Here is a 25,074-nt window from a genome sequence, read left to right on the forward strand (position 1 = left end):
AGACTCTGTTTGCGTTGTATAAATATATAATACAACGTAAACAGAGCCTTGTAACTCTGTGCTAATAAAGAAATATACCCAAACATGAACCATCGAAGCAAGCCAATTTGGGTCTCATGCTTTCTGATCATATTCTTTGTCTCGCATTCAACATCCTGTGTCACCGCTAATGAAGTTGGTATGTTGAAATACGACCCGTTTAATTTCTTTTTTTTCTTTCTCTTTCAACCTCTAATTAACCACTGTTTAATGTTTATTCAATACTGTAATTTTGGAGCAGAGGATGAAAGAGAGTTTGACTACTTGAACAACAGCGAGAAGGGGCCAAGACATTGGGGAGAGATTAAGAAGGAATGGGAGGAGTGCAAGAATGGAACTCTTCAGTCTCCAATTGATTTAACAGATCAGAGAGTGAAAAAGATTCCTAAATTATTACAGATGAAGAAATGTTACAAACCTTGCAACGCAACTCTCAAGAACAGAGGACATGACATTTCTGTAAGAATTACGTTACATTTGATTTCTGCTCCAATTCTGTCCGCATATTGTTTTGATATGATGTTATGTGTAATGGGTGCAGCTTCAATGGGAAGAACTGAAAGCCGGATCGATCGAGATCAATGGGACTAGCTACTTTCTTAAACAATGCCATTGGCATTCGCCTTCTGAGCATACCATCAATGGCAGAAGGTTCTTGATCATTTCTCTGGCATTAATTGTAAAGATTTGGTTTAGCAACATTAATTTAAACATTTGCTTTTGTTAGGTATGCCTTGGAGATGCACATGGTCCACTTAAGCCCAGACCAAAACATAACTGTGATTGGACTCCTCTACCAACTTGGTGCTGCTGATCCTTTCCTCTCCAAGGTATCCAAACAATTAGATACCGTTTCCAGAATCAAACCGGTCAGGTCAGGCAACTGGTATACGCCTATACGGTATAACCAGTTCAAACGGCACGGCCGAGCGACACAAAGATAAAATATACGAACCGGCCGGTCCAATCTGTTTTTTAAAACACTACTCTGTATTTTCACTATATTGGGTTTTGTAAATAAACTCTTTCAAATGTTGATTTTGGTCAGTTAATCAAGGATATAAGGTCACTGAGCGATGAGAAGCCAGAGATACCGATGGGTGTGATTGATCCAAGTGACATCAAGATGTATGGGAGCAGGTATTACAGATACTTGGGTTCACTCACCACGCCTCCTTGTACCGAAGGAGTCATTTGGAATGTTAACACAAAGGTTACTATGAACTATTCAAGTTATTCTTTAATATTAATACTCCCCACTTTTTTTCTTTTTTAAATATTATTGAGAAATATGTTTTTTATTGGAATCGAATATTGGACACACATATGTCTAACTCAGTCGATTGTTAACTGGATCACCTGTCCTTAATTGGTTAATACTCCCCCACCTTAACAAGTCTCTCCCTCATTGATTTGATTTGCATTCCTCAGATAAGGACTGTCTCAAGAGGCCAAGTGAAATTACTTAGAGAGGCCGTCCACGATGTAAGTAATTAAATTAATTAACCACATGCATATCGTGTATGACTTTTTAAAGTTATATTGATCAATTAAATTGAACATGGTTCAATAATGTGCAGTATGCGGAGGAGAATGCAAGACCAGTGCAATTACAAAACAGTCGGGACGTCCATCTCTATACAGGCCAAAAACCAGTAGCTTAACTGGCCGACTTTCATTGCATGCAAATTTTTTGTATTCTATCATCCCCGTACGTTTGTGACATTTATTTTTAGTATAGTTTTTAGATCATAATTTATAAATGCTATTTATTTTTCTTAAACGCTAATTTATCTGCTGCTGCAATCCCTTGATTATAGTACATTAGTACCACAGATCAAGGGGAGCAATTTTTATCTCGTTATGTTTGGTTGCACCATTCTACGAAGAACTAAACATAGCATAAAAGTTTTTCTAGTAAAAAGTCAAATGCTCTAAATCCACCACACGGCATATAAACTGTTCAATTACATGTTTGTTTAGGTAATGAATGGGTTATTAGTATTAAGTGCAAACATCCTAATTCTTAGGGGATATGTCGGCTGTTTTGTTTAAATGGTGCATGTTAATTAAAAAGATAATAAAAACGGTGCACGTTAATAGTACTTATTATTTCAACAGTAGTAATTAATTATAGCACCGCACTACTGTTATTTCATCACGTTCATTTTCATGTGACTATTGTTTTCAGTTTCACACACATAGAGAAAGGTCAACTATATTTTAGCTGAAATTCTGAAATGTTTTTAATCTCCACCATTTATTTCATCTAACGGTGATATTAATTGCACGTTACTAAAACTTTTTTTACTTCTCTTTCTCTCTCCACACCAACCCCCATCAAAGAATCCATCTGTTTGACAATGATCATACTAGAAAAAGTAAAAGAAATGACAACAAAATGTGGGTCCAACAAGATTTCTCATGCCTTTGTTACTTGATTTTATTAATTATTGAGAGGTAAGACTAGAGAATCTCTCGGCTCTCTGGGTCTCTCGACTCTTTTCCAGTAAATGGATTGCGTTCAATCACATCTTCGATGAGTACTATATCACCGAAGCAGTGCACAGCATACATGAACTAGAATTCTCTAGTCTTCAGTAGTTTGTTTGTTAGGAGTGGACAAAGCTAACTGTTTTTTGATTATCTATTAATTACACATTCAAAATTATGAAAAATAATATAAAATAAAAATGTTCACTTCAGCATGATTTTTTTCAAAAGGGGAGTGTAAATTGAAAATTCAGGAGATCTTTTTATAAATTACAATATATTTAGGTCTAATTAAATTTTTTTCGGATCGCCACGGTACTCTGATAAGTTATTTCAGAAAACAAATGCCATAGTCATATATATATATATATGTTCTTGTAGCTTTCTGTATTAGTTGCAATGGATACTACAAACAAGACAATATTAATTGGACTTGCCATATTAATTGAAAAAAAATATACGACTGTATCACCTCGTTCAATTTTTCAAGAAAAACAAAAACCATTCATTGAAGAAGAGTGACGAATGGTCTTAAAGATAGAGACCTAATTCATGACTCATCCAAATTAATCTCCTTTTTTGCAGAGTTACTCATAATATTTATATTTAATTGATTTGTAATTGCTGCTTCGACAACATATAATTAACTTTAGCATCAAAAGGATTTGAAGGATCAAAATTCAAAAGGATTAATAGAAGGTGAAAGGAAAACTAACAATGAAATCAGACGACAGGAAGCAGAACTACACAAATGCCCCCTGGGTCCCATAATCACACAATATCATGCCGGGGCAAACAACGCATCGATAAGTTTTGATCATGAACATGCAAGGATCAACGGCCACAAATTAACACAAAGATCGGAAAAAAAAAAAGAGATTAAATACACCGGATAGAACCCGTGCAACTGCTCATCAATTCAGATCCACGTCATTGCGCTTAGTAGTCTGCGGTGGGGAGCTGTTCGTGTGTGGGGCTGATGAAGAAGAACTCGTAAACAAGCCCAGCAATCCCACCACCAATAAGAGGACCGGCCCAGTAGACCCAGTGGTTCTCCCAGCTCCAGCTCACCAAGGCTGGCCCAAATGACACGGCTGGGTTCATTGAAGCCCCATCGAAAGCCCCACCCGCCAAAATGTTAGCACCTACGATGAAACCAATCGCGATCGGAGCAATAGTTCCCAAACTGCCCCTCTTTGGATCGATGGCGGTGGCGTACACAGTGTAAACAAGTCCAAAGGTCATCACGATCTCCAAAACGAACGCGTTCCATACTCCCTCACCGCTTGAGAGTGCAAAAGCTGAGGTGGTCTGTCACACACAGGATCAAAACACCGAAAGGAATCAGTTACAAACTGCCACAACATGTACTTACGTACACAATAACAAACTTACAAAGGGAGTCATGATGATAATTTAAGTTACCAGGCCACCGGTGGTGAACTTGAGGAGCAAGCAAGCGACGGTGGAGCCGAGGAGCTGAGCGATCCAGTACAGGATGCCACGGAAGAGTGTGATGTTACCGCCAACAAAGGCACCGAAAGTGACAGCGGGGTTGACGTGTCCACCGGAAATGTTTGCGCCAACGGAGACGGCGACAAAGAGAGCAAAAGCGTGAGCAATTGCGGCGGCAATAAGGCCTGCTGGGGTGTTGGCGCCACCGTCTGTGAGCTTAGCGAATGCCATGCCGGACCCCTCGCCAGCAAAGACGAAAATTAGAGTAGAGATGAACTCAGCCAACGCCGCCTTCAAGGCGTCCATCTGAGTAGCCTCTTGTGGATGGCCTACGGAGATGTTTCTGATCGGCATGGTTGATGATTAAGATCGGACGGCTTAGTTGACACTGTTTATTATAGTAGTACCGAGCGAGCTATTGGAAGCTACTGGACTGATCTCCCCTTCGCAGCTGGTGCTCTGTTTTATATCAATACAGTGAGGGTGTTTGAAACCTGCTATAACCGGTTTTCCGGTGACAATTTCGGGATATAAAAATAATATTTTGAAAGGCTATTGGCGGATAAGTTGTTAGGTTTCGTTTTTTTTAAAGAAAATTTTTAATACGTTTTGTCTAAGGCTACCCGTTATGTACAGCGAAGCAAAATGGTGTTACGGGGCTGGATGATTGACACGTGGAAATATTCGGATAGGGTACACGTCATGTGTGCTGCTGTAGTAGACTTTGTCCACTATGCTTCTCATTCTGGAAAGATCGAAATGCATAATTAAATATTTAAATATCAGAATTCGATTATTTATTTATCGAGGATAATTGGTTTGGTTGAATATTAGCCTAAAACAATTTAGTTAAACTTTTGTTTGTTTCTAAGGATAACTAATTAACTAATTTGCTTCCAGGTAGTGACGGCTCCATGCCAATCATCATCAACAATAATGGAGGTTGATGACTATAATTAAAAAAAGTAAGTAATTAAAATGGCTATAAAATTAATTCAAACAAAAGATAATACCATTTTTCTTTCTTGGGGAAAGATAAGACCATTTGTATTGTCCATTACAATAGTGTCTCTCTCTATATGACTATATATATAATAATAATAATAGAAATAGAAATGGTCACATCAAGCAGCTTGACATGACAAATACTGTAGACCAAAAATAATAATAAGCTGATATTATCAAGTGATCATAAAATGATACTTTTACGTAAAAAAAGGAAAATATTATAAATTAATTGAAATCATCATTGACATTATTTTAGTGGGGTACCTGGGAGCTCGTAGTTGGTATTAGATATTTTAATAATGCTTATAATTATCATGTATTTAGGGTCCTCTCGGATGAGCTAATTAATATTCGGTACCAGATATTATTTTAAAACATGCAATCATTCAATCAAATATGTGTTTCATGAATGATTGATCGGCTATCATAATATTGTTTTAAGCTTTGATTTAGTGATGACCTCTTTTGTACGTTTCCGAAGATTTAGATTTGTGGTAGAGAGACCCATCTAGTACTATATATAATATATATATATATATTTGATCATTAATTTTTCAAAACTCACCAAGGAATTGGGTTTCTGTAACTTCACCTGATGCAGATTGTAGCGACTTTTGCTGCATTATATGTATAAATGGAGGATATATAATTGAGGTAGTCAAAAGGAATAAGTAGCATAGAGAGAGAGTGGATAGTTATTGGTTGGACGGTGATGTGGAAATTGCACATGCTCTAATAATATGGTGGAATAGTAGGCTTTTACATAAAGACTCATACCTAACCAGCCTGGCGCAATGTGTTTGGTTTGGTTTGGGGTCTGTCCAAAACATGTGACAAATCATTGTTTGACAACCGTCTCCAATAATGGTGGGGATCCATCACGTGACAAGTCCGACCCTTCTGGTTCCTCTCCCCTAATATCTCATGGCCGGTAACTTTCGGAACTTATGGGATCTGACACCCGATGCCCAAAAATTATAGAGCCCCCGAATGCTGCATGTGGAGGTTGTGAAAGGAAATAGAGGGCCCTGGCCTTGACCTCCAGAGACAAAACTGATATGGTTTACCGACCAAATAGGCGTTTTTTGTTCACTGGAGAAAACGAGAATCTACTTGGGCCCAGAGAAATATCTTTGAGGGGCCCAGTCGTCATTCATGTGACTATGTGAGTAGCCCTTGTCCTTGTCTTTATATTTTGCTTAATTTTTCTTTGGTAAGTTTAGATTAGATTTTCATTCCACTCACGCAAACTCCCAATTGACGCTGTTTTTGCTTATTTGATTAATGAAAACAGTAAAAATTGAAAATTCCCACATTGTTTAGATGTGAAATTCTTATCTAATTTATAAGTGGTGTCCAACCCTCAAACACTTTATAAGGACAAAACACTTTATAAGGACAATACTTCAAGTGATGTTGGGTATAATCTTCTTTTTTACAGATTCTTCAAAACACCTTTTAAGGACCAAACTCACATGAACTTTTGGTCCAATGTAAAACAATAATTCAAGTGGTATTGGGCACAATCTTTCTTTTTTACCAATTCTTTAAATTATCACAAAAATATGGCAATCAAGTGATTTTGCATTCTCAATTTTACCAATTCTTCAAATTACCACAAAAATATGATAATATCCCAGACACACCAACAATATTGTCCATTTTTAGTTGTTCAGTTTCCGTAAATACATCGAGAACGCATGACTTTATTTCTCGTTAGGCCTAAACAAATAGGTTAAGCACAACTCACATAAATCTAGGAAAATACCTTGCTAGATGTGGAGGAGTGAGCTTAAGTGTATAAATCATATCCCACCGATGTGGAATATTGTTTAACAAGCACAAACTGAAAGAGACCCACCCCCACCCCCACCCCCACCCCCAGAGAAAAGTACGTATTTTAATCAAATCCAAAGGTCTACTCTTGTAGTGTACTTGTGGGGATTCTTTTACTCCAAAGAACTGATTTTAACAAAAAAATAAGAACAAGAAAAAGACAGAAACTTGAACAGCTTTCACATATCAGTGAGGGGGGGCTCCATTCAAAGCATATGTGAATTATCAAGTGCATTTGAATACAACATCATAACTATGTCCATCTTGATGAGTATCAATCCAAAAGAGGTCAATTTTAGCCGCTTATTATATCACCGACCTTCTTATATCACTCACAAATTGTGACCATTAATACAAATTAAATAATCATCATAGCTGGTGGTGCTTGGACCACCCCTGATTCTGTAATTGCTGTACTGATCCGGATCCGACCCTAAATCTAGACCCAGTTATTTCGAATCATTGGGCCAACTTGGGCTCAACAGTTAAAACCCAGGAAGAAACTTATCCTACTCCTCATATATTTAGGCTGCTGGCCGCATAGAGCGCAGAGAGCATATGTATCGGGGTTCAAGGAGCGCCCATTAACGTGGCCCATATGTTTGGGCTGTCTGGTTGACTGGTTGTGTCGTAGGCCCAAGGCCCAGCTTCTAAATAATTTAAAGTTGGAAAAAAAATACGCTTCAACTCATACGACTCATACCTACGGAGGGCTGGGAGGATAATTGAAGAAACGAATATCTCAGCGGGAAAAATGGCTGTACCGGGGAGGAGGAACGGCCTAATGGACGAAGAAGAAGACGAAGGTTTCTTCGAAGAAGATGGAATAATGGAAGAACTTGAATCCGACACACCCCCGCAGCTCCGTGACCTCGCGGTCGCACAGTGGAGCTCGGATTTGCAGAGGTAGTTCAACTTCTAATTAGTAGAGCTAACAACGCAGAGCGTGTGAAGAGGATGCTTGAATCAGTTGATGCCGAAGGTGATACAGTGAGTACAGTTGAGACTATGTTTACTTAGATAGCATTCTGTTTCTTTACTATCAATCTTTTTGTTTGATGGAAGTGTGTGCTTGTTGGGCCTACTGAAAATGCTATATTAGCAAGTGTATTGTTTGGTTTCTTTCTTAATGTTTCCTGGGAAACCATTTTTACTATCTTATTGGCGCTATTTTAGCCTCTTCATCACGCGGCGCAAGAGGTGAACATGTGGGTGTCATAAGATTGTTACTGGCAGCTAGCTTTTCTCCAATGACAACAAATATATCTGGAAAGGTATGCCATGCGTCAAGATTTTTTTTGCTGTTGTTATTTTTTGTGTTTTCCCTCGTATCATTTTCCTTTCATCAACATTATGTGCCTGTCTGATTTACATTGGCAGGATCCCGAGTGAGCTTGCCGATCGAGATTCAGAGGCAAGACGAGTTTTGAAATCTGCTGCTGGATTGATGTCAATCCAGTAGCTACATTTCTCCCCAACATTAATGTTGATAGAGCAGGCTGGACTTATTTTAGCTGAACTACTTTTGCCATGGTTGTGCCACTGTTTTCATTTGGCCTCATCTTATTAGTTTATTAGTTAATCTAATTTGATCTTTCAATCTTTTTTTTAAATACCGAGAAACCCCATCTCAACGGCCTCTTCGGAACCCTTGGACCGGTTCTAAACCCAGGCCTCTGACTGTCACAGTCCGCATCACAACGACAAACGCTTAAAACCGGATCAAAGCCCATACGGGTAAAGCTCTAGAATTGTTACGTTTGGTGTAGCTCGAACATCTCTTCTCATGCACTCATGTGCACGAAGACCAAATGGTATAACCAATCATGCTAACACCTTTTGTATCATTTTTTAAATTTTGATTTTACCTTATTTATAATTTATAATTTTATCCATATACAATCATTATTATAGGTGCCCCACCTAGGAATAAGCATATATATATATATATATATATATATATATATATATATATATATATATATATATATATTGTATTTCTTGTTTATATTTTTTCTGCAGGCTCTCCACTAGTTTTACTTAAAAGCATGTCAATTATTGTTTCATCATTAGTGATTAGCCTTTGCTATGATAGACAAAAGAAAACCCAATTTGTTTTTTGCATTGCATGACCAATTGCTAACGTCAGCAAAAGCCGCAGCCGAGCCAACACAAAGCCAACGGAACATTCAGGGTCAATTCTTGTTTAATTAAAGCTGGTAAACGAAAGGGTGATAAAGATCAGAGATACACACAGCTGGGCTTCAGTGAGCCAAGCCTTCTCGGACGCGCTGAAAGGCAGTCGATCCGACACGAAAGGCAGGCACGCTAGCTGCGTGTGAGAGGCCTTCGAAGAACGTCAGCACTGATTGGAGATGGCGGCTACGCCGGCTAGAGGTCGTGCTGATTACGATTACCTTATCAAGCTTCTTCTCATCGGCGATAGCGGCAAGTTTCTCTTCTCCCGGAAACTCTTTATCGTTTTTCCAGTTCGTCTCTTGTTTGGAGAATTTAAATTAGGGTTTACTTTTGAGGTTCAATTTCAATGGCTTATAGATTTTGTTTAATCCATTGAGAAGCTAATAATGGATTAATTTAATAATTTATGTGTATGTGCTATTGATTGATTTCTCAATTAACGAGGCTGAGACTATCAAGAGTTGATGACACAAAATAGGTCTTATTCTTCATTGGTTGAGCCACAGAAAACCTCTGAAAGAGGAGGACCCACGTCATAATGATCTAGTACTACATCATCAATTTATGATTCTCATATTGATTAAAGGTTTCGGTTATGATTGTAGCTTTCTGATTTTTGCACCTATGACGAATGTGTGTGTGTATTCACCTGTTGTGGTCCTTGTAAGGAGTTGATGTCATTGTGAATAAACTTTCTCATGTCCGGTTTTCCCATTTTGCTGAAACAGTCTACTGTTAAGGGTATTTGCAGGGGTAGGAAAAAGTTGTCTGCTATTACGCTTCTCAGATGATTCTTTCACCACAAGTTTCATTACTACAATTGGGTGCGTAATCAACACAGATTTTACTGTGTTAATGAGAGAATCATTCCATAGTCCCATGAAGTTTACTGAATTTTGAATGCTTATATTAGGATTGACTTCAAGATTAGGACAGTCGAGCTTGATGGGAAGCGCATCAAGCTGCAAATATGGGATACTGCTGGCCAAGAGCGTTTTCGGACAATTACTACTGGTAAATGATGATGTAACTATTAAATAGTACTAACTGCTAAGAAAGGCCTGTGTTGATGTAATAGTTATATATATTTTTTCATCATCTGGATTGTTGCCCTATTATTTGGAATGTTGATTCAGTAAAAAACCGTAGTATTTTACTATTTTCTTTATAGCATGGAATGCTGCTCGATAAGCCAGACTTCGATCTTTTGTAAACTAAACCAGTGAGTGAATATGGACACCAAAATAGCCAGTGTGACAGAGTTACCACTGCAATGAAGTGTATGGGCTCTAGGATTCTATTTTGGATTATGTAGTGATAGCTTCCTTTCCCATGATGGGCCACGAGTTTATGTAAGAGTGCAGCATCTATGCAATTGATTTACTCTCTTTATTCTCTTTTGAAATCTCTTGTACTAAGTTGATCTTATCGTTTATATATTTATCAAGTGATATTATTTGGCTGAGCTCGTAAGGATTCTTCGAGGTGTTTCTTTTTTTGTTTCCAATCATTCATTTGGTTCATATTTGTTTGATATATCATATATGGGTAGATCTGGATGGTTAATTGTGAATTTTTAAACTAAATTTCATCCGGCTAATTTCTTCTGGTTGTTTCTTGTGTAGCTTATTACAGGGGAGCAATGGGCATATTGCTAGTCTATGACGTAACAGACGAATCATCCTTCAATAGTATGCTGCGCTCTTTTACACTTTACAGTCATCAGTGTCATGTTCCATTATTGTGAGGCTTATCGTACTTGAATGGTATTAGCCAGCAGGATGAGCTGAAAAATGGCAAATTGAAGCTGTTCATACTGATGAGTGTTGGTGCAATATTTATGTAGACATCAGGAACTGGATCAGGAATATCGAGCAGCACGCGTCTGATAATGTCAATAAGATTTTGGTCGGTAACAAAGCTGACATGGATGAAAGCAGAAGGGTAATAAAATGAACTTTTATAAAAATTTTTTTTGAGTTTCTTACACCCACGTATATGTATCTCTCCATATATCCACCCCAGATGATTACTGATGTTGATCTATTCTTGTAGGCTGTCCCAACATCAAGTGGTCAGGCATTAGCTGATGAATATGGTATCAAATTTTTTGAAACTGTAAGTGTAATTTGCATTAATGATTGCTTCACTGATGGGGACACTATCTTGTTCATTTGAGGGTTGGCTGTAGGAGCTGATAGTGATGAGCTAGCATGTAACTAGTCTGTCCATTGTTTCTTCCAAAGAGTATCAAGCTTCCCCTAACTCTTTTACTACTGACATTGTTGAGCATTCGAGCAGAGCGCAAAAACAAACTTTAATGTGGAGCAGGTTTTCTTCACCATCGCTAGAGACATTAAGCAGAGACTTGCTGAGACCGACTCTAAAGCAGAGGTATTCACTTGCTTCCCTAATTTTCAGATTTGATGGAATCAAGGATTTATGCAATTCCATAAGCTCTGCAGCCTATAACAGCTTACACCATTGTTATGCAGCCTCAAACTATCAAGATTAGTAAACCAGATCTTGCCCAAGGCACTTCTGCTGCTCCAGCAAAGTCAGCATGTTGTTCTTAAGGTTCATCATATGACAGGATGGTCATTCATTCTCATTGCTAATGCCTACAGTCTTGCGATTTGGGGAGTTGATTCGGTATGCTAGCATATTCCGTTCCTTGATTTTCACATATCCAGTTGTAATATCTCCCAAAACAGTTCATCTGCGTAAGACCAAGTATATCCATCCTTACTATGCTTATAGCAATTTTATTTAGGTTGTCTTTCATTGGTATGTTCTGATTTAGTCGGGTCCTGTCAGATAAATGTAACTTGATTGACCAGACTCTGTTTTGAGTATGATACCCAAAATTCTGTTAACAAATCTTACTAACATGATCTAGACACGGCTGAATCACCTTAAGCTTGTGCTGTATGTTGTTGTCATATCTCGAATGAGTTGAATCGATCAAAGGTAGCCCTTCAATAATAGAGGTGACAAATAAAAGACAGAAAGCAAACCAATTTGCACAAGCTAAGATGGGTGCTGGTATTTCCAGAGTGATGGTACAAGTTATTAGGGCAAACCACGATGACAAGAGTAAAAGGTGGTGAAGATATATACATATATCTGTTCATAATATCTCAAAGGGAACATGGTATGTGTACTGTCAGCACTCAGCAGTGCCACTTCAGGCTCATTTTCGCATCAACAACAGCCGCCACCAGTGGTTGTTCTCATATCAATGGTCACGTTGATAGGTGGCTGAGATGCTGGCTCCTGCTCTGAATCATTTCCTTTCTCTGAACTAGATCCTTCTTCCAGAAGACTAGGATGACTCTCCAGAATCTGCAAAGTTAAATAGATTTTTAAGCTACTCAAAAGTGCATCTCATTTATAGATTAACTGAAATTACTTGCTGGTGCAATAGGGTATTCTTGTTCGTTTCTTTTCTTCTTTTTCTTTTTCTGATGGTAAGTCATCAATGCGAGGAGAGTTTCAAACAGTTTCTTAGAAGCTGAAACCTTGATGTATAGTGTCATAGAATGTATCAATATAAGGATATAGATAATTTCATTATGCAGAAAATATCGAACTGGCTAAAGAACAGAGTCTACCATCCAAGTTGTAGATATTTAACTGACAATTATAAAAATGTAAATGCCTTCTTAAACTGTACCTTCAGGGCAACCTCTTGAAAGCATCGCTCCACATTTTCTCTAGTTTTTGCACTGCTTTCAAGAAATAAACATCCAAGCTCTTTTGCCAAAGCCATTCCCTCTTCTCTACTTACAGCCTTCTCAGAGTCCTAGAATGAGAATAAGCAGGGTTAAAAGAAGAACACAGCACATTGGGATTTTTTATTTCCTTCCAAGTAAGAGCTGTAAGTGAACAGCCAGACGTGCATTTTCAAGTAAAGTTAAGGGTGAACACTTGACCGAAATCAACCAATGACCCCCATGAGGGAGATGGTATATATCTTACTTTATCAATTTTATTTCCAACAAGCATCTTGACACAGTTCTGATCGGTAGAGTAGAGGTCAACTTCTTTAGCCCAAAAGTCCGACAAGTTTGTAAAGGTTTCTCTTCGCGTCACGTCATAAACTATTATGCAGCAGGGAAAGAAGTTACAATTTGAGCAAGCCAAAACTGTAATAATAACAAGAAAAATACTAAGTCAAGCTGACATGAGAACCAGCCTATGTTATTACTTATTAAGAGGAAGTAGCAGCAAATAGAGACCATTTATATTTGCCAATTGCGACTAGAAAACATTGCAGACAAGGCAAATCAAGGAAGTAGAGTTTCTCGTATGTGTTCTCGGAAAATGATAAGAGAGGCATGAATTTTAACTGCTAGTAGCATACCAAGAATGATTCCATGGGCATCTCTGTAATAAGAGCTCGTCAATGTTCTGTACCGCTCCTGTCCGGCTGCAAGAATATTATGCTTGATGTCTCAGTAAAAGACAAAAGAGAACATGCACTTGACAAACTAGCCAGGACTACAGAAAACACAACCCATATTTTTGAATCACGGCAATATATAGGTGAATTTATTCAAGCAGTTAGTTTCTGATTTTGCTATTGAATTCAAATTAGCATGGCGAATTAAATAACACCGTATGTATGTATGATATGAGAGAATTGTTTATGTAACAAATTAGAAGATCAAAAATCTTAAAATCTTATGCATCCAATAAGTCACCTTCCGAACCATAGTGTCTGAATAATGACTTATTTTCAGCTTTTAGCTAATGTTACTGAATTGTAATAAACCAAGCTTCCTCCTTTTACATTATGGCCTCAGAACTTCGGATTAAATATATAAACTACTTCATCATTGATGGAGTCTGATTCCAAATAGTTGCGAGTTGGGTACATGAATCCATTATTAGAAAGAAAAAAACTAATAATCAGGAGTCATGGGATATCATACATTTACAAAGCTTTATGCCAAATCTAAACATATCGGCTATGTCAAAAAATGAATACTACATAAACATGGAGCAGAAATTCTTATTGAATAATATCATTGACTATTCACATTTCATAAAACATGTCAATGTGGTTGGAATGAATTAGTCATCACAAACCTGTATCCCATATTGTCAACTTCAGTTTCTTGTCACCGACTGTCAGCAACTTAATTTTGATGTCCATACCTGACATAGTTGTGAATAAAAGAGGATGAAACAGTTCTCGAGGGATGGTCGGTTCAGAAAAGTTGGCTCATGGAACGCAAAGCTAATATAACATCAGTGCATCCGGCTCCAATGTAAACATCACAAAGACTAATCACGTAAGAAATCACATATTAGGCAATATCTCATATCTATGACTCAAGCAATAGTTGTACTTTTGAGCAATCAATGAGAAAGAATCACATAATTGATTAACAAAGACATAAGTATCACTAAGCCCTTAACCTTACCAAAAGGATCAATTCAACCCTCGTGTTTTTTTTCGTGCCAAATTAGTCCCTCGACTTCAATAGACGGTCCAAACAAGCCCTTGGAGCACTATTCCATCCAAACGTGACAATTAATTGCTGACATGTAATTTTTTTTTTCAATTTCCACGTGGCAGACACGTGAAAAATGTCCAATGAAAGATGTCACTTGTCATAATTGAATTTATGTACAATTAATGAGTTTAATCATTTTCGTTAGTTTTTGAAATATTATTTTAGAATCTATGATGGAAGGGCAAAAGTGAATTGTCTGTTAGAGTCTAGGGGCTGATATGGCATTAAAAAAAACACGAAGGCTGAATTGAATATTTTTGGTAAGTTTAGGGCTTCTGTGATACTTATCTTATTAACAAATACACCAAGCTTTTGCACTGTTGCATTTACAGAACCTAAACAAAGATCCAAAAGCATGAAACTACATCAATTAAGGTGCCAAAAACAATCAAAATCCTAAATATCTCATCATCCAAGTCACAATGAAATTCAAGAGAGCTCAAGCAATATTCTTCTCAGGTAACAATCACAGGTTTTTTCGTCTTAGCTACCATCAGCTGATATAATCTCAAAAAAAAAAAGAAGCTGAAATTCATATTGAGGAATAAATAGGAGTAGAATACCAATGGTGGGTGGGAGATCTTTAACATAGGTGGAAATGAAGCTGGCTAGAAGACTACTTTTGCCCACACCAGAATCCCCAATCAACAAGATCTTGAAGGAGGAATCATAGCTACTGCTTTGCCCAGAAGAAGACCCCATTATTTCTCCCCTGTATTGGTTTCTGTGTTAAGAATTCAAAAACTTCAAATTTATGTTTTCTAATCTCTCTCTGTTCTTCTCTATGGTGTCTCTCTAATGATGATATAGGCTAAAAGGGAATTTGTTCTCTCTCTCTAGAAAGTACACTGAAAAAGAAAAGGAATATGAGAGAGAAAGTGGTGGTGGCATCTACATGTTTTAAGACTTGTTTGGATTGATATTTTGGAGAGTTAAATAATGAGGGTTAAGGAGGGAGGGATAAACCTTGCTTGAATTGTAGGAGGGAGGGGTAAACCTTGTTTGGAGGGGGAAGAGTTTGTGAGGTGAGAGAATTTTTTTTTAGCATTTCTTAAATTATCTCATTAACTCACATATCTTACCCCTCGTTAACTCTACCCTCTATCCAAATAAGAGTGAGTTATGATACCCCCTCTCAAAACTCCTCTCACATAACTCACCCTCCATTAACTTTATTCTACTTCTCATTTTTCAATCCAAACAAGTCTTTAGGGAGAGAACAAATTAAAGGTAAAATGCTAACTGGAACCTCCTGACAATAACGTTATTCTCTACTTTTCTTATGATATGATCATATAGGCTAAAAGGGTATTTGTTCTCTATCTAGAAAGTATAGTGAAAAAGAAAACGAATATAGTAGTGCATAGTAGCCCAAATCTCTTAAACGAAAATTTAAAACGTTTTAACTCTCAAAATACATGTTAATTTTTTTTAAAAAAAAATTACATATTCAGAATCAACGCATAAACCTCTTTCTAACAAGATCCATTATCGATGAGTTTTATCTGGTGGATCTTAATTTCATTGTTTTTTTCAATGAAATTTCTAAAATAATGGATTCAAAACTAAAACAATGAATTCTAGACTGTATTTTAAAAAAACAATGTAATCTATATTAAAACAATAAATTTTGAACAATAAATTCTGGATAAAAGAGTGGAATAAAGTTATTCCATTTATTAAATCAATTGAATGAACCTGTTGAGCTCCCTTGGACTACCAAATTGTTCGATTACATGTCATTTTCGAAACAAAAATGAGAGTGAGAGTGGTGGTGGCATCTACATGCTTTAGAGAGAACAAAATAAAGGTAAAATGCGAACTGGAACCTCCTGACACTAATTTTCAGATTTGGTGGAATCAAGGATTTATGCTATCCCACAAGCTCTGCTGCCTTTGACAGCCTACGTCATTGTTATGCAGCCTCAAACTATCAAGCTTACTAAACCAGATCTTGCCCAAGGCACTGCTGCTGCTCCAGCAAAGTCAGCATGTTGTTCTTGAGGTTCATTATATAACAGGATGGTCATTCATTCTCATTGCTAGTCGCTACACTCTTGCGATTTGCGGAGTCGATACAGTTTGCTAGCACATTCCGTTCCTTGATTTTCACATATCCAGTTGTAACATCTCCCAAAACATGCGTAGGACAAAATGGTTCACGTATGTAAGAATGGCTATCTCCATCCTTAATGCTTATGGCAATTTTATTTAGATTGTTTTTCATTGGTATGTTCTGATTTAGGCTGGGTCCTGTCACATAAATATAAGCTCCAAAATAAGCTCTACCGACGCTTTATTACTCAATAGAAATGTGAAGCCGGGTTCTCCTCTTGGAACATTCCCCTGCATTACATTAGATTACTGATTACATGGGATTGGAAATTGAGGCATTCAACTATGAGTATATGATCATAACATAAAATTTGAATGCCTGAAATCAGTGTTTACTGCACTGCCACACTAAAATCCAAGATATTGATTATCTCGAATGAGTTACATCGATCAAAGGTAGGGTAGGGGTAGCCCTTCAACAATATAGGTGAAACAATAAAAGACAGAAAAAGCAAACCAATTTACACAAGCTAAGAGGGGAGCTGGTATTTCCAGAGTGATGGTACAAGTTACTAGGGGCAAACCACAATAACAAGAGTAAAAGGTGGCGAAGATATATCAGCAATTACATATATCTGTTCATAATATCTCAAAGAGAACATGGTATATGTACCGTCAGCAGTGTTACTTCGGCTCATCTTCACCTCCTCAACGTTGCATCATATCAAGAGCAACAACCGCCGCTGCCAACACCAGCAGGTGTCTGGTTTTCTGGCTTCTGCTTTAAAATATTTCTTTTCCCGGAAGTAGATCCTTCTTCCAGAAGACTTGGAACGTCCATAATCTGCAAAGTTCAATAGATGTAAGCTACTCAAAAGTGCATTTCATTATGGGTTAATTGAAATTACTGGCTGGCGTAATAGGGTATTCTTGTTCGTTTCTTTCCTTTTTCTGATGGTAACTCATCAAAACGAGGAGAGTTTCAAACGGTTCTTGGACCCTGAAACCTTAACGTATAGTGCCGTAGAACGTATCAATATAAGGACATAGATAATTCCATTATGCAGAAATTATTGAACTTGCTTAACATCTGAGTCTACCATCAAAGTTGTACATTTTCAACTGACAATTATGAAAATGTAAATGCTTTCTTAAACTGTACCTTCCGGGCAAGCTCTTCAAAGCATTGCTCCACATTTTCTCTAGTTTTTGCACTGCATTCAAGAAATAAACATCCAAGCTCTTTTGCCAAAGCCATTCCCTCTTCTCTACTTACAGCCTTCTCAGAGTCCTAGAATGATCAACTTGTTGAATATAATTGCAGAATGAGAATAAGCAGGGTTTAAAGAAGAACACAACACATTGGGATTTTATTTCCTTCAAGTAAGAGCTGTAATTGAACACTGAACAGCCAGACGTGCATTTTCAAGTAAAGTTATAGATGAACACACAATAAAGAAATATGTTCATTACTGAATAGCTTCATGCTGAAGAAATGCGACGAACAGTTGACTTTTCTCATTAGATGTTAGATTTAGCATCTAAGGGATCAACATGCATCCACGTCAATAAAGAAGGAAAAATGTTTCCCGACAGTTAAAATGATTCAATAAAAGCTTATCCAATGCACTGATAGTCTACATTTGAGAGGCAGTGAAATGAAAATGAGTTAAAATTTGTTAGAAGTAGCACTTAGACTTAACAAAGAATGCAACAGTCAGGCATATTACTGAAGTTATAACCGAATCAACCAATGATCCCCAGGAGTAAAATGGTATATATCTTACTTTATCAACTTTATTTCCAACAAGCATCTTGACACAGTCCTGATTGGTAGAGTAGAGGTCAACTTCTTTAGCCCACACATCCGACAAGTTTGTAAAGGTTTCTCTTCGCGTCACGTCATAAACTATTATGCAGCAGGGAGATATGTTACAATTTGAGTAAGTCAAAACTGTAGTAATAACAAGGAAAAATGGAACGAAGAACAATCAATAACAATGGGAAGAAATCTACAGGAGTTGCAATGAATGGTATTTGATGGTGATGACTGTTTGAAGCTACTGAAACTTTGCACTAATCAACAACTCCATAAAAACGTGTTAAGACTGTCAAGTCAGATGATTGAGCCATGGATTTGCATCTATAAAAGTTTCCGTATCTCAATGATTCAGGGACACGTGTTAGAACCAACTTTTGTTCTTAATGACCAAATCATAATCATTGACAAATGAACAAAATTTATACTATGTTACAGTCATAGGAGAAACAAAAAAATTTGTTGAGAAATGGCCTCCATCTGATAAAGCAGATCCGTTGCCATGATTTATGAATGGTAATATCTCCTAAAAAAGGGAACGCTAGTAGAAATGAGCAAGCTTCATATTAATCCATGACAGTATTATCCATTGGACAAGTTTTCTTCCCCTTCCATTTATATTAAAGTCCCTCAATAACCCCCCAAATCCCAACTATCCTGCTCATTTGGAGGAAATAGCTGAATTCATAATTCACACAATTTGCAGTAATATACCAGAAGATTTTGAGGCCAATCATTTAATATGTTTTTGTACAGCTATCAAGCTAACATGAGAACCAGCATATGTTGTTAAGACGAAATAGCAGCAAATATAGACCATCCATACTAGCAAACATCAGACGAGCCAAATCAAGGAAGTAGAGTTTCTCATATGTGTTCTTGGAAAATGATATAAGAGACATGAATTTTAACTGCTAGTAGCATACCAAGAATGATTCCTTGGGCACCTCTGTAATAAGAGCTTGTCAATGTTCTGAACCGCTCCTGTCCGGCTGCAAGAACATTATGCTTTAGCAAATTAGATATGATTACCTATTTACCTTGCTTGATGTCTCAGTGAAAGACATCATGCACTTGAAAAACTAGCCAGTACTATAAAAAAAACAACCCATATTTTCCAATCACGGCAATAAGTTAATTTATTCAAGCAAGTTTTCTATAGAATTCAAATGGTTTTGCTTTTGAATTCAAATTAGAATGACGAATTATATAACAAAGTATAAGAGAATTGTTTATGTAACAAATTAGAAGATCATAAATCTTAAAATCTTATGCATTCAATAAGTCACTTCTGAACCATTGTGTCTGAATAGACTTATTTTCAGCTTTTAGCAAATGTTACTGAATTGTAATAAACCAAGCTTCCTCGTACATTATGGCGTCTTACTTCAGATTAAATATATAAACTACTTCATCAGTGATGGAGTGTGATTCCAAATAGTTGCGGGTTGGGTACATGAATCCATGATGAGAAAGAAAAAATAATAATCAGGAGTCGGGAATAAGATATTTACAAAGCTTTATGTCAAATCTAAACATACCACAACCCTCCAGATTGGGAATAGCTATGTCAACAAATGAGTACTACATAAACATAAAGCAGAAATTCTTATTGAATAATATCATTGACTATTCACATTTCATAAAACATGTCAACGTGGTTGGCATGAATAGAGTATGAATTAGTCATCACAAACCTGTATCCCATATTGTCAACTTCAGTTTCTTCCCACCGACTGTCAGCAACTTAATTTTGAAATCCACACCTGACATTGTTGTGAATAAAAAGGATGAAAAACTCAAGGGATGGTCGGTTCAGAAAAGTTGGTTCATGGAATGCAAAGCTAATATAGCATCAGTGCATCCAGCTCCAATGTAAACATCACAAAGACTATTTACATAAGAAATCACATATTAGGCAACAATGCAATCAGGTAGTGAAAGCATCGAAGAATTCATTTGTTGCTTAAAACTCACAAAAGAATGTCCAATATCCAATATCTCATATCTATGAATCAAGTAAGAGTTGTGCTTTTGAGCAATCAATGAGGAAGAATCACATAATTGATTAACAAATACACCAAGCTTGCTGCACTGTTGCATTTACAGAACCTAATCAAAGATCCAAAAGCATGAGACTTACATCAATTAAGATGCCAAAAACAATCAAATCCTAAATATCTCATCATCCAAGTCACAATGAAATTCAATAGAGCTCAAGCAATATTCTTTTCTCAGGTAACATTTATGGGTTTTTCGTCTTAGCAACCATTAGCTGATATAATCCCAAAAAGAAAAGCTGGAATTCATATTGAGGAATAAATAGGAGTAGAATACCAATGGTGGGTGCGAGATCTTCAACAGAGCTGGAAATGAAGCTGACTAGAAGACTACTTTTGCCCACACCAGAATCCCCAATCAACAAGATCTTGAAGGAGAGATCGTAGCTACTGCTTTGCCCGGAAGAAGACCCCATTATTTCTTCCCTGTATTGGTTTCTGTATTAAGAATTCAAAAACTTCAAATTTGTGTTTTCAAATCTCTCTCCGTTCCTCTCTAATGATGATCCAGGCTACAAGGGTATTTGTTCTTTCTCTCTCTAAAAATACTGTGAAAAGGAAAACGAATATGAGAGAGAGAAAGTGGTGGTGGCATCTACATGCTTTAGAGAGAGAGCAAATTAAAAGGTAAAACGGCTAACTGGAACCTCCTGACGACACTAACGTTATTCTTTTCCTCTGATATACGACGAAGTCGCCATTCCCTCCGCAATGCGGTGTCGTTTCATCCAAACCCCACAAAAGAACCCCCAACTGTCATCGGTGAAGTGGCATTTTCAGTGCGATTTTTGTGTTACTGTCAAAGGTCTCACATACCCACTATGTTCCCTGTCTACAGGTTTATTTCCAGAAAGAAAAGAAACAATTTTTTTCTTTTTAAAAGAAAGTTTATCTGTAAAAAAGCAATTAGTGCATGCTAATCATGCTGTGGGGTGCTTGGTCTACACCTTTAATTACTGTATTTGAAGTGGGTACAGCTTGTCTTTTTGTAATTTATACAACAGGAATACCACAAAGACATAATAATGACACTAACAGGTCAATTGATAACACAACTAGGAGTATTGTATTATGGAGCGAAAATGCACAATCCCAGTATTTTTTTTGTCATAGGTATTTCAAATGCTCAGATAATGCATATTATCCACGTCAATTCATGAACCTCGCATGATCTATATGAAACCTTGTGCGTCCATATTCCAGTATTTGAAATAACTAGGCTGGGAAAAAAACATTGAAATCCATAACACTACATATTATGGAGTGTAACTTTTCTTGGTTAACTACTCTTATACACTAAAATAGATAAATCCAATTTTGTTATATATTTTTGAAACCCTATTATCATTATGGAGAGGGAATAAGAGCAAAGAGTACAAAAAGGTTATGTGAAGATTAAGACTTTAATTTGGTAGCCTCACCCTCGTTTGTTGAGTTTGTTGGGTCGCTTATCCAAGAAAAGCATCTCCTCTCCTCACCTCACCTCACCTGTTGTTGTCTAAAACAAGCCATCCCCACGTTTTGCTGTGATGTTAATTAATGCGTCCACGTTTGGACAAATGCAGAAGATACCATTTGGGCTTTCTTTATGGACTGCTAGGTACGTGATGGCCATCAGTCCAATGGGCCTTAATCCACGAACAAATAAGAATGGGCCTTAATCAGAGAACAAATCAGGCCCACATCATCTAAAGCCCGGTATAGTGGACCGCCGAAATCGGGTCCTTGAAATCGACCATTTAGTTCTAGTTCTAGATCAGTTTAGCGAACAGCGGAGAAAGTAGCAAATCGAAGGGAATTGAAGATGGACAGAGAATGGGGTTCGAAGCCGGGCAGTGGAGGTGCTGCCTCCGCCCAGAACGAGGCCATCGACCGCCGGGAGCGTCTCAGGAGGCTCGCCCTCGAGACTATCGACATCGCCAAGGATCCCTATTTCATGCGGAATCATCTCGGCAGGTACCGTTTTGTGGCGTGAATTTAAATTTAGGGTTTTATTTGTGGTTGTATCGATGTAACTGGTGTTGGGGTTTTGCAGCTATGAGTGTAAGCTGTGCTTGACGTTACACAACAATGAAGGGAACTACTTGGCGCACACTCAGGGGAAGCGGCACCAGACCAATTTGGCCAAGAGAGCTGCCCGCGAGGCCAAGGATGCCCCTGCTCAGCCTCAGCCCCACAAGCGAAAAGTCTCCATACGCAAGAGTGGCAAGTTCTTTTTTCTTGTCCTCGCTCTCTCTTATCACCTTAGCTCGTGGATTTTTTAACATGTAAAATAAATATCGGTATGCATGAAAATTAATCAACCAAAATTAGTGCTTGACATGCTGTCAACGAAGGAAGATGATTTGTTTGAAATTGGTAATAATTTGCTCAAAATGGTGTGTTCTATGATACGGTTTGGCGTGCCATAGCTTGTCTCTCTTAAAATAACTGGAGAGGGCAATTCTATGTGTGGGTCGCTGCAATGGGGATTTTGAAATAGGGGATGCAAGGGGATGAGTTCCTGGAGAGTATGGTCCAATGAAAATTTTGATTATGGTATTTGAAAATAACAGAATTATTTAAATTGACAAGCTTGGATCACGATCTTTGTGGGGGTTTTATAGTATATACCCTTCAAAATTATGGGGCTATATCATCGTCATAAGATATGATGCTGATGGACTGAGCAATTTGATTCTTACTTTCAAACCTATTTGTGTCCAAGCAATTTTTGATTATTAAGTTACAAATAATGCTATGATGGTTTTCCTTGCGAAATATTGTGGACGTGAATTTGTAAGTTGGATTCTTTTGTGGTTCAAGCATCTCTTGAAAACCATTGCTGAATAGAGAGGTCTTTATTTTCTTTTCTCCCTTTGCTCTTTGTGTGTGCATTGTTTCAACTATTCTCACAATTGATGCATCCTTTTCTTTTAATTTCAGTACCATTGAGGATATCAGGAATCTAGTTTTCTTTAATTGCAATACTGTTGAGGCTTACAGTTTACATGCCTGGTTGCAGTTAAAATTGGTAGACCTGGATACCGGGTGACGAAGCAATTTGATCCGGATACCAAGCAGAGGTCTCTTCTTTTTCAGGTATACATTATTTTTTTTCTTTTCAAAAATTGTACTTGAATTGGGAAATGCAGCACCTTTTTTTTTAATACTTTGAGCATTAGACATTTGGTGATTTTTGGTATGTCATGCAGATTGAATATCCAGAGATCGAGGACAATGCAAAACCAAGGCATCGATTTATGTCATCATATGAGCAGGTACATTATCATACTTGTAGTGATTAGCGCGATTATATCTTTACTTATTGCATAACATTCTGTGCTTGGAATGATTTCTGCCTCAGTTGAGCTTTGCTATTGTTCATCATACCATGCCCTGATCTTTGTTTTTTCTTTTTCCTTTTTAGAGAGTTCAACCCTTTGATAAGAGATACCAGTATCTACTGTTTGCAGCTGAACCATATGAGATCATTGCCTTCAAGGTATTGATTTAAACCATATTCTTAAAACTTTAGGTAGACATCTGACATCTTACCTTGTGTTTCTGAAAGTCTCATATCATGTGTATCTCTCAGGTCCCTAGCACAGAGATTGACAAATCCACTCCCAAGTTTTTCTCTCATTGGGATTCAGACTCAAAAATGTTCACAGTAAGTTTGATGCAACACTTATTGTAAAAGCTTTTTCTTCATCATTTGACTTTTGTCCGGGTTGTTCCTGACTTATGTTGGATAATTATACTTGGATGATGCGACGTTTTTTCTGCATTGCATCAGTTCCTTTAATACCCGTTATAGTTTTGTTATTAATTACAACAATTATAGATTTGACTATGTTTGTTGAATGACTGATTCGTATATGTGTTGTTTATATACAGTTGCAGTTATATTTCAAAACCAAGCCCCCAGAGACCAACAGACCTCCATCAGCCCCTGCAGCTAATGGCATGGAACCTTCAGGTGGCCCACCGCCGCAAGCTCCACCACCACCGCCTCCACCACAAGGATTACCACCGGGAGCTCCTAGAGCCCCTCCACCACCAATGCCTGGATCTTTACCTCCGCCGCCTCCTCCCATGGGTAATGGCCCTAGACCTATGCCTCCTGGTGGAGCCCCACCTCCTGGTGGTAGTGGAACAATGGCTAATTTCACAGCTGGGGGGATGCCTCCACCGATGCCGCCAACGCAGGGTTTTCCGGGCCAACAGATGCAGGGCCAAGGCATTCGTCCTCCCCCACCTCCTCCCAACATGGGATAATAGGGTCCCTGGCATTACTTAGGGAAGCACATCTTTATATGGATATGGAGCCAAGTTGAACTATTGGTGCGTTTTCTCTAATCAACGAACTGTCCAATGAATTCAGTATATTCGTGATCTGATATGTTAGCAAATTAATATGTACCGTTTGTTTGCTTCCTTCTGCATTATGATGTTATTTTCGCAAATAAGTGTGTTGAGATCCTGAAGTGGCTAGTATGCCTCTTCTTCTTTTCTTTTTTTCCCCATCTCCATGAATGTTGTGCTGCATTGTTAATCTAGAGTAGACAGTAGGAAAAAGAAAACCTGAAGTCGTACTTATCTG

General features: G+C 37.6%; 6 protein-coding genes and 1 pseudogene across 8 annotated transcripts; 4 read left to right on the forward strand and 3 right to left on the reverse strand.

Annotated features, from left to right (window-relative positions):
* The first annotated feature begins 84 nt into the window (after positions 1 to 84).
* LOC119995634 (alpha carbonic anhydrase 7-like) lies at positions 85 to 2,643 on the forward strand. Its single transcript, XM_038842143.1, has 8 exons — positions 85 to 178; positions 281 to 498; positions 581 to 690; positions 767 to 869; positions 1,088 to 1,252; positions 1,471 to 1,524; positions 1,620 to 1,694; positions 2,500 to 2,643. The coding sequence occupies exons 1-8, from the start codon at positions 85 to 87 to the stop codon at positions 2,641 to 2,643; spliced, it is 963 nt and encodes a 320-aa protein (XP_038698071.1).
* A 553-nt stretch (positions 2,644 to 3,196) lies between these two features.
* Positions 3,197 to 4,431, reverse strand: LOC119986468 (aquaporin TIP1-1). The gene is made up of 2 exons (XM_038831033.1): positions 3,958 to 4,431; positions 3,197 to 3,843 (listed from the first exon to the last, which is right to left on the reverse strand). Exons 1-2 carry the CDS (start codon positions 4,339 to 4,341, stop codon positions 3,472 to 3,474), a joined length of 756 nt encoding a protein of 251 aa, XP_038686961.1. The 5' UTR covers positions 4,342 to 4,431; the 3' UTR covers positions 3,197 to 3,471.
* A 3,154-nt stretch (positions 4,432 to 7,585) lies between these two features.
* LOC119995635 lies at positions 7,586 to 8,293 on the forward strand (annotated as a pseudogene).
* Positions 8,294 to 8,928: 635 nt separating this feature from the next.
* On the forward strand, positions 8,929 to 11,928 carry LOC119984420 (ras-related protein RABE1c-like). Of its 3 annotated transcripts, none has more exons than XM_038828354.1 (8): positions 8,942 to 9,279; positions 9,782 to 9,854; positions 9,944 to 10,044; positions 10,656 to 10,721; positions 10,877 to 10,974; positions 11,086 to 11,148; positions 11,321 to 11,424; positions 11,526 to 11,928. In XM_038828354.1, exons 1-8 carry the CDS (start codon positions 9,207 to 9,209, stop codon positions 11,689 to 11,691), a joined length of 744 nt encoding a protein of 247 aa, XP_038684282.1. In that variant the 5' UTR covers positions 8,942 to 9,206; the 3' UTR covers positions 11,692 to 11,928. The 3 variants fall into 3 exon arrangements, with proteins under 3 accessions (XP_038684299.1, XP_038684282.1, XP_038684292.1); XM_038828364.1 differs by having other exon boundaries at positions 8,949 to 9,279; positions 11,332 to 11,424; positions 11,526 to 11,885; XM_038828371.1 differs by lacking the exons at positions 9,782 to 9,854; positions 9,944 to 10,044 and having other exon boundaries at positions 8,929 to 9,279.
* Positions 11,929 to 12,028: 100 nt separating this feature from the next.
* On the reverse strand, positions 12,029 to 15,348 carry LOC119984438 (ras-related protein RABC2a-like). The gene is made up of 6 exons (XM_038828381.1): positions 15,119 to 15,348; positions 14,125 to 14,193; positions 13,397 to 13,462; positions 13,012 to 13,133; positions 12,707 to 12,835; positions 12,029 to 12,375 (listed from the first exon to the last, which is right to left on the reverse strand). Exons 1-6 carry the CDS (start codon positions 15,255 to 15,257, stop codon positions 12,235 to 12,237), a joined length of 666 nt encoding a protein of 221 aa, XP_038684309.1. The 5' UTR covers positions 15,258 to 15,348; the 3' UTR covers positions 12,029 to 12,234.
* Positions 15,349 to 16,954: 1,606 nt separating this feature from the next.
* Positions 16,955 to 21,275, reverse strand: LOC119987460 (ras-related protein RABC2a). Its single transcript, XM_038832387.1, has 6 exons — positions 20,767 to 21,275; positions 20,127 to 20,195; positions 19,356 to 19,421; positions 18,398 to 18,519; positions 17,773 to 17,901; positions 16,955 to 17,454 (listed from the first exon to the last, which is right to left on the reverse strand). The coding sequence occupies exons 1-6, from the start codon at positions 20,903 to 20,905 to the stop codon at positions 17,335 to 17,337; spliced, it is 645 nt and encodes a 214-aa protein (XP_038688315.1). The 5' UTR covers positions 20,906 to 21,275; the 3' UTR covers positions 16,955 to 17,334.
* Positions 21,276 to 22,239: 964 nt separating this feature from the next.
* LOC119990474 (splicing factor 3A subunit 2) lies at positions 22,240 to 24,988 on the forward strand. The gene is made up of 7 exons (XM_038836409.1): positions 22,240 to 22,445; positions 22,525 to 22,694; positions 23,494 to 23,570; positions 23,684 to 23,749; positions 23,899 to 23,973; positions 24,067 to 24,141; positions 24,369 to 24,988. The coding sequence occupies exons 1-7, from the start codon at positions 22,294 to 22,296 to the stop codon at positions 24,747 to 24,749; spliced, it is 996 nt and encodes a 331-aa protein (XP_038692337.1). The 5' UTR covers positions 22,240 to 22,293; the 3' UTR covers positions 24,750 to 24,988.
* The last annotated feature ends 86 nt before the right edge of the window (positions 24,989 to 25,074 follow it).

Source organism: Tripterygium wilfordii, chromosome 3 (assembly GCF_013401445.1).
Source record: "Tripterygium wilfordii isolate XIE 37 chromosome 3, ASM1340144v1, whole genome shotgun sequence".
Classification (NCBI taxonomy): domain Eukaryota; kingdom Viridiplantae; phylum Streptophyta; class Magnoliopsida; order Celastrales; family Celastraceae; genus Tripterygium; species Tripterygium wilfordii.

Excerpts from the sequence above, each read along its gene's own strand:
- LOC119995634 (XM_038842143.1), top strand. The coding sequence starts at position 85 with ATGAACCATCGAAGCAAGCCAATTTGGGTCTCATGCTTTCTGATCATA. Across the intron at positions 870-1,087 it reads CTGATCCTTTCCTCTCCAAG|TTAATCAAGGATATAAGGTC; the intron begins GTATCCAAACAA and ends GATTTTGGTCAG. Across the intron at positions 1,695-2,499 it reads TCTATACAGGCCAAAAACCA|GTAAGACTAGAGAATCTCTC; the intron begins GTAGCTTAACTG and ends AATTATTGAGAG.
- LOC119986468 (XM_038831033.1), bottom strand. The coding sequence starts at position 4,341 with ATGCCGATCAGAAACATCTCCGTAGGCCATCCACAAGAGGCTACTCAG. Across the intron at positions 3,844-3,957 it reads AGTTCACCACCGGTGGCCTG|ACCACCTCAGCTTTTGCACT; the intron begins GTAACTTAAATT and ends TGTGTGTGACAG.
- LOC119984420 (XM_038828354.1), top strand. The coding sequence starts at position 9,207 with ATGGCGGCTACGCCGGCTAGAGGTCGTGCTGATTACGATTACCTTATC. Across the intron at positions 9,855-9,943 it reads AGTTTCATTACTACAATTGG|GATTGACTTCAAGATTAGGA; the intron begins GTGCGTAATCAA and ends TGCTTATATTAG. Across the intron at positions 10,722-10,876 it reads AGACGAATCATCCTTCAATA|ACATCAGGAACTGGATCAGG; the intron begins GTATGCTGCGCT and ends ATATTTATGTAG.
- LOC119984438 (XM_038828381.1), bottom strand. The coding sequence starts at position 15,257 with ATGGGGTCTTCTTCTGGGCAAAGCAGTAGCTATGATTCCTCCTTCAAG. Across the intron at positions 13,134-13,396 it reads TGCCCATGGAATCATTCTTG|TTTATGACGTGACGCGAAGA; the intron begins GTATGCTACTAG and ends GCTGCATAATAG. Across the intron at positions 12,836-13,011 it reads TTGGAAATAAAATTGATAAA|GACTCTGAGAAGGCTGTAAG; the intron begins GTAAGATATATA and ends TTCTCATTCTAG.
- LOC119987460 (XM_038832387.1), bottom strand. The coding sequence starts at position 20,905 with ATGGGGTCTTCTTCCGGGCAAAGCAGTAGCTACGATCTCTCCTTCAAG. Across the intron at positions 19,422-20,126 it reads GTTGACAATATGGGATACAG|CCGGACAGGAGCGGTTCAGA; the intron begins GTTTGTGATGAC and ends ATGTTCTTGCAG. Across the intron at positions 17,455-17,772 it reads TTGAAGAGCTTGCCCGGAAG|ATTATGGACGTTCCAAGTCT; the intron begins GTACAGTTTAAG and ends TGAACTTTGCAG.
- LOC119990474 (XM_038836409.1), top strand. The coding sequence starts at position 22,294 with ATGGACAGAGAATGGGGTTCGAAGCCGGGCAGTGGAGGTGCTGCCTCC. Across the intron at positions 23,750-23,898 it reads TTATGTCATCATATGAGCAG|AGAGTTCAACCCTTTGATAA; the intron begins GTACATTATCAT and ends TTTCCTTTTTAG. Across the intron at positions 23,974-24,066 it reads ATGAGATCATTGCCTTCAAG|GTCCCTAGCACAGAGATTGA; the intron begins GTATTGATTTAA and ends TGTATCTCTCAG.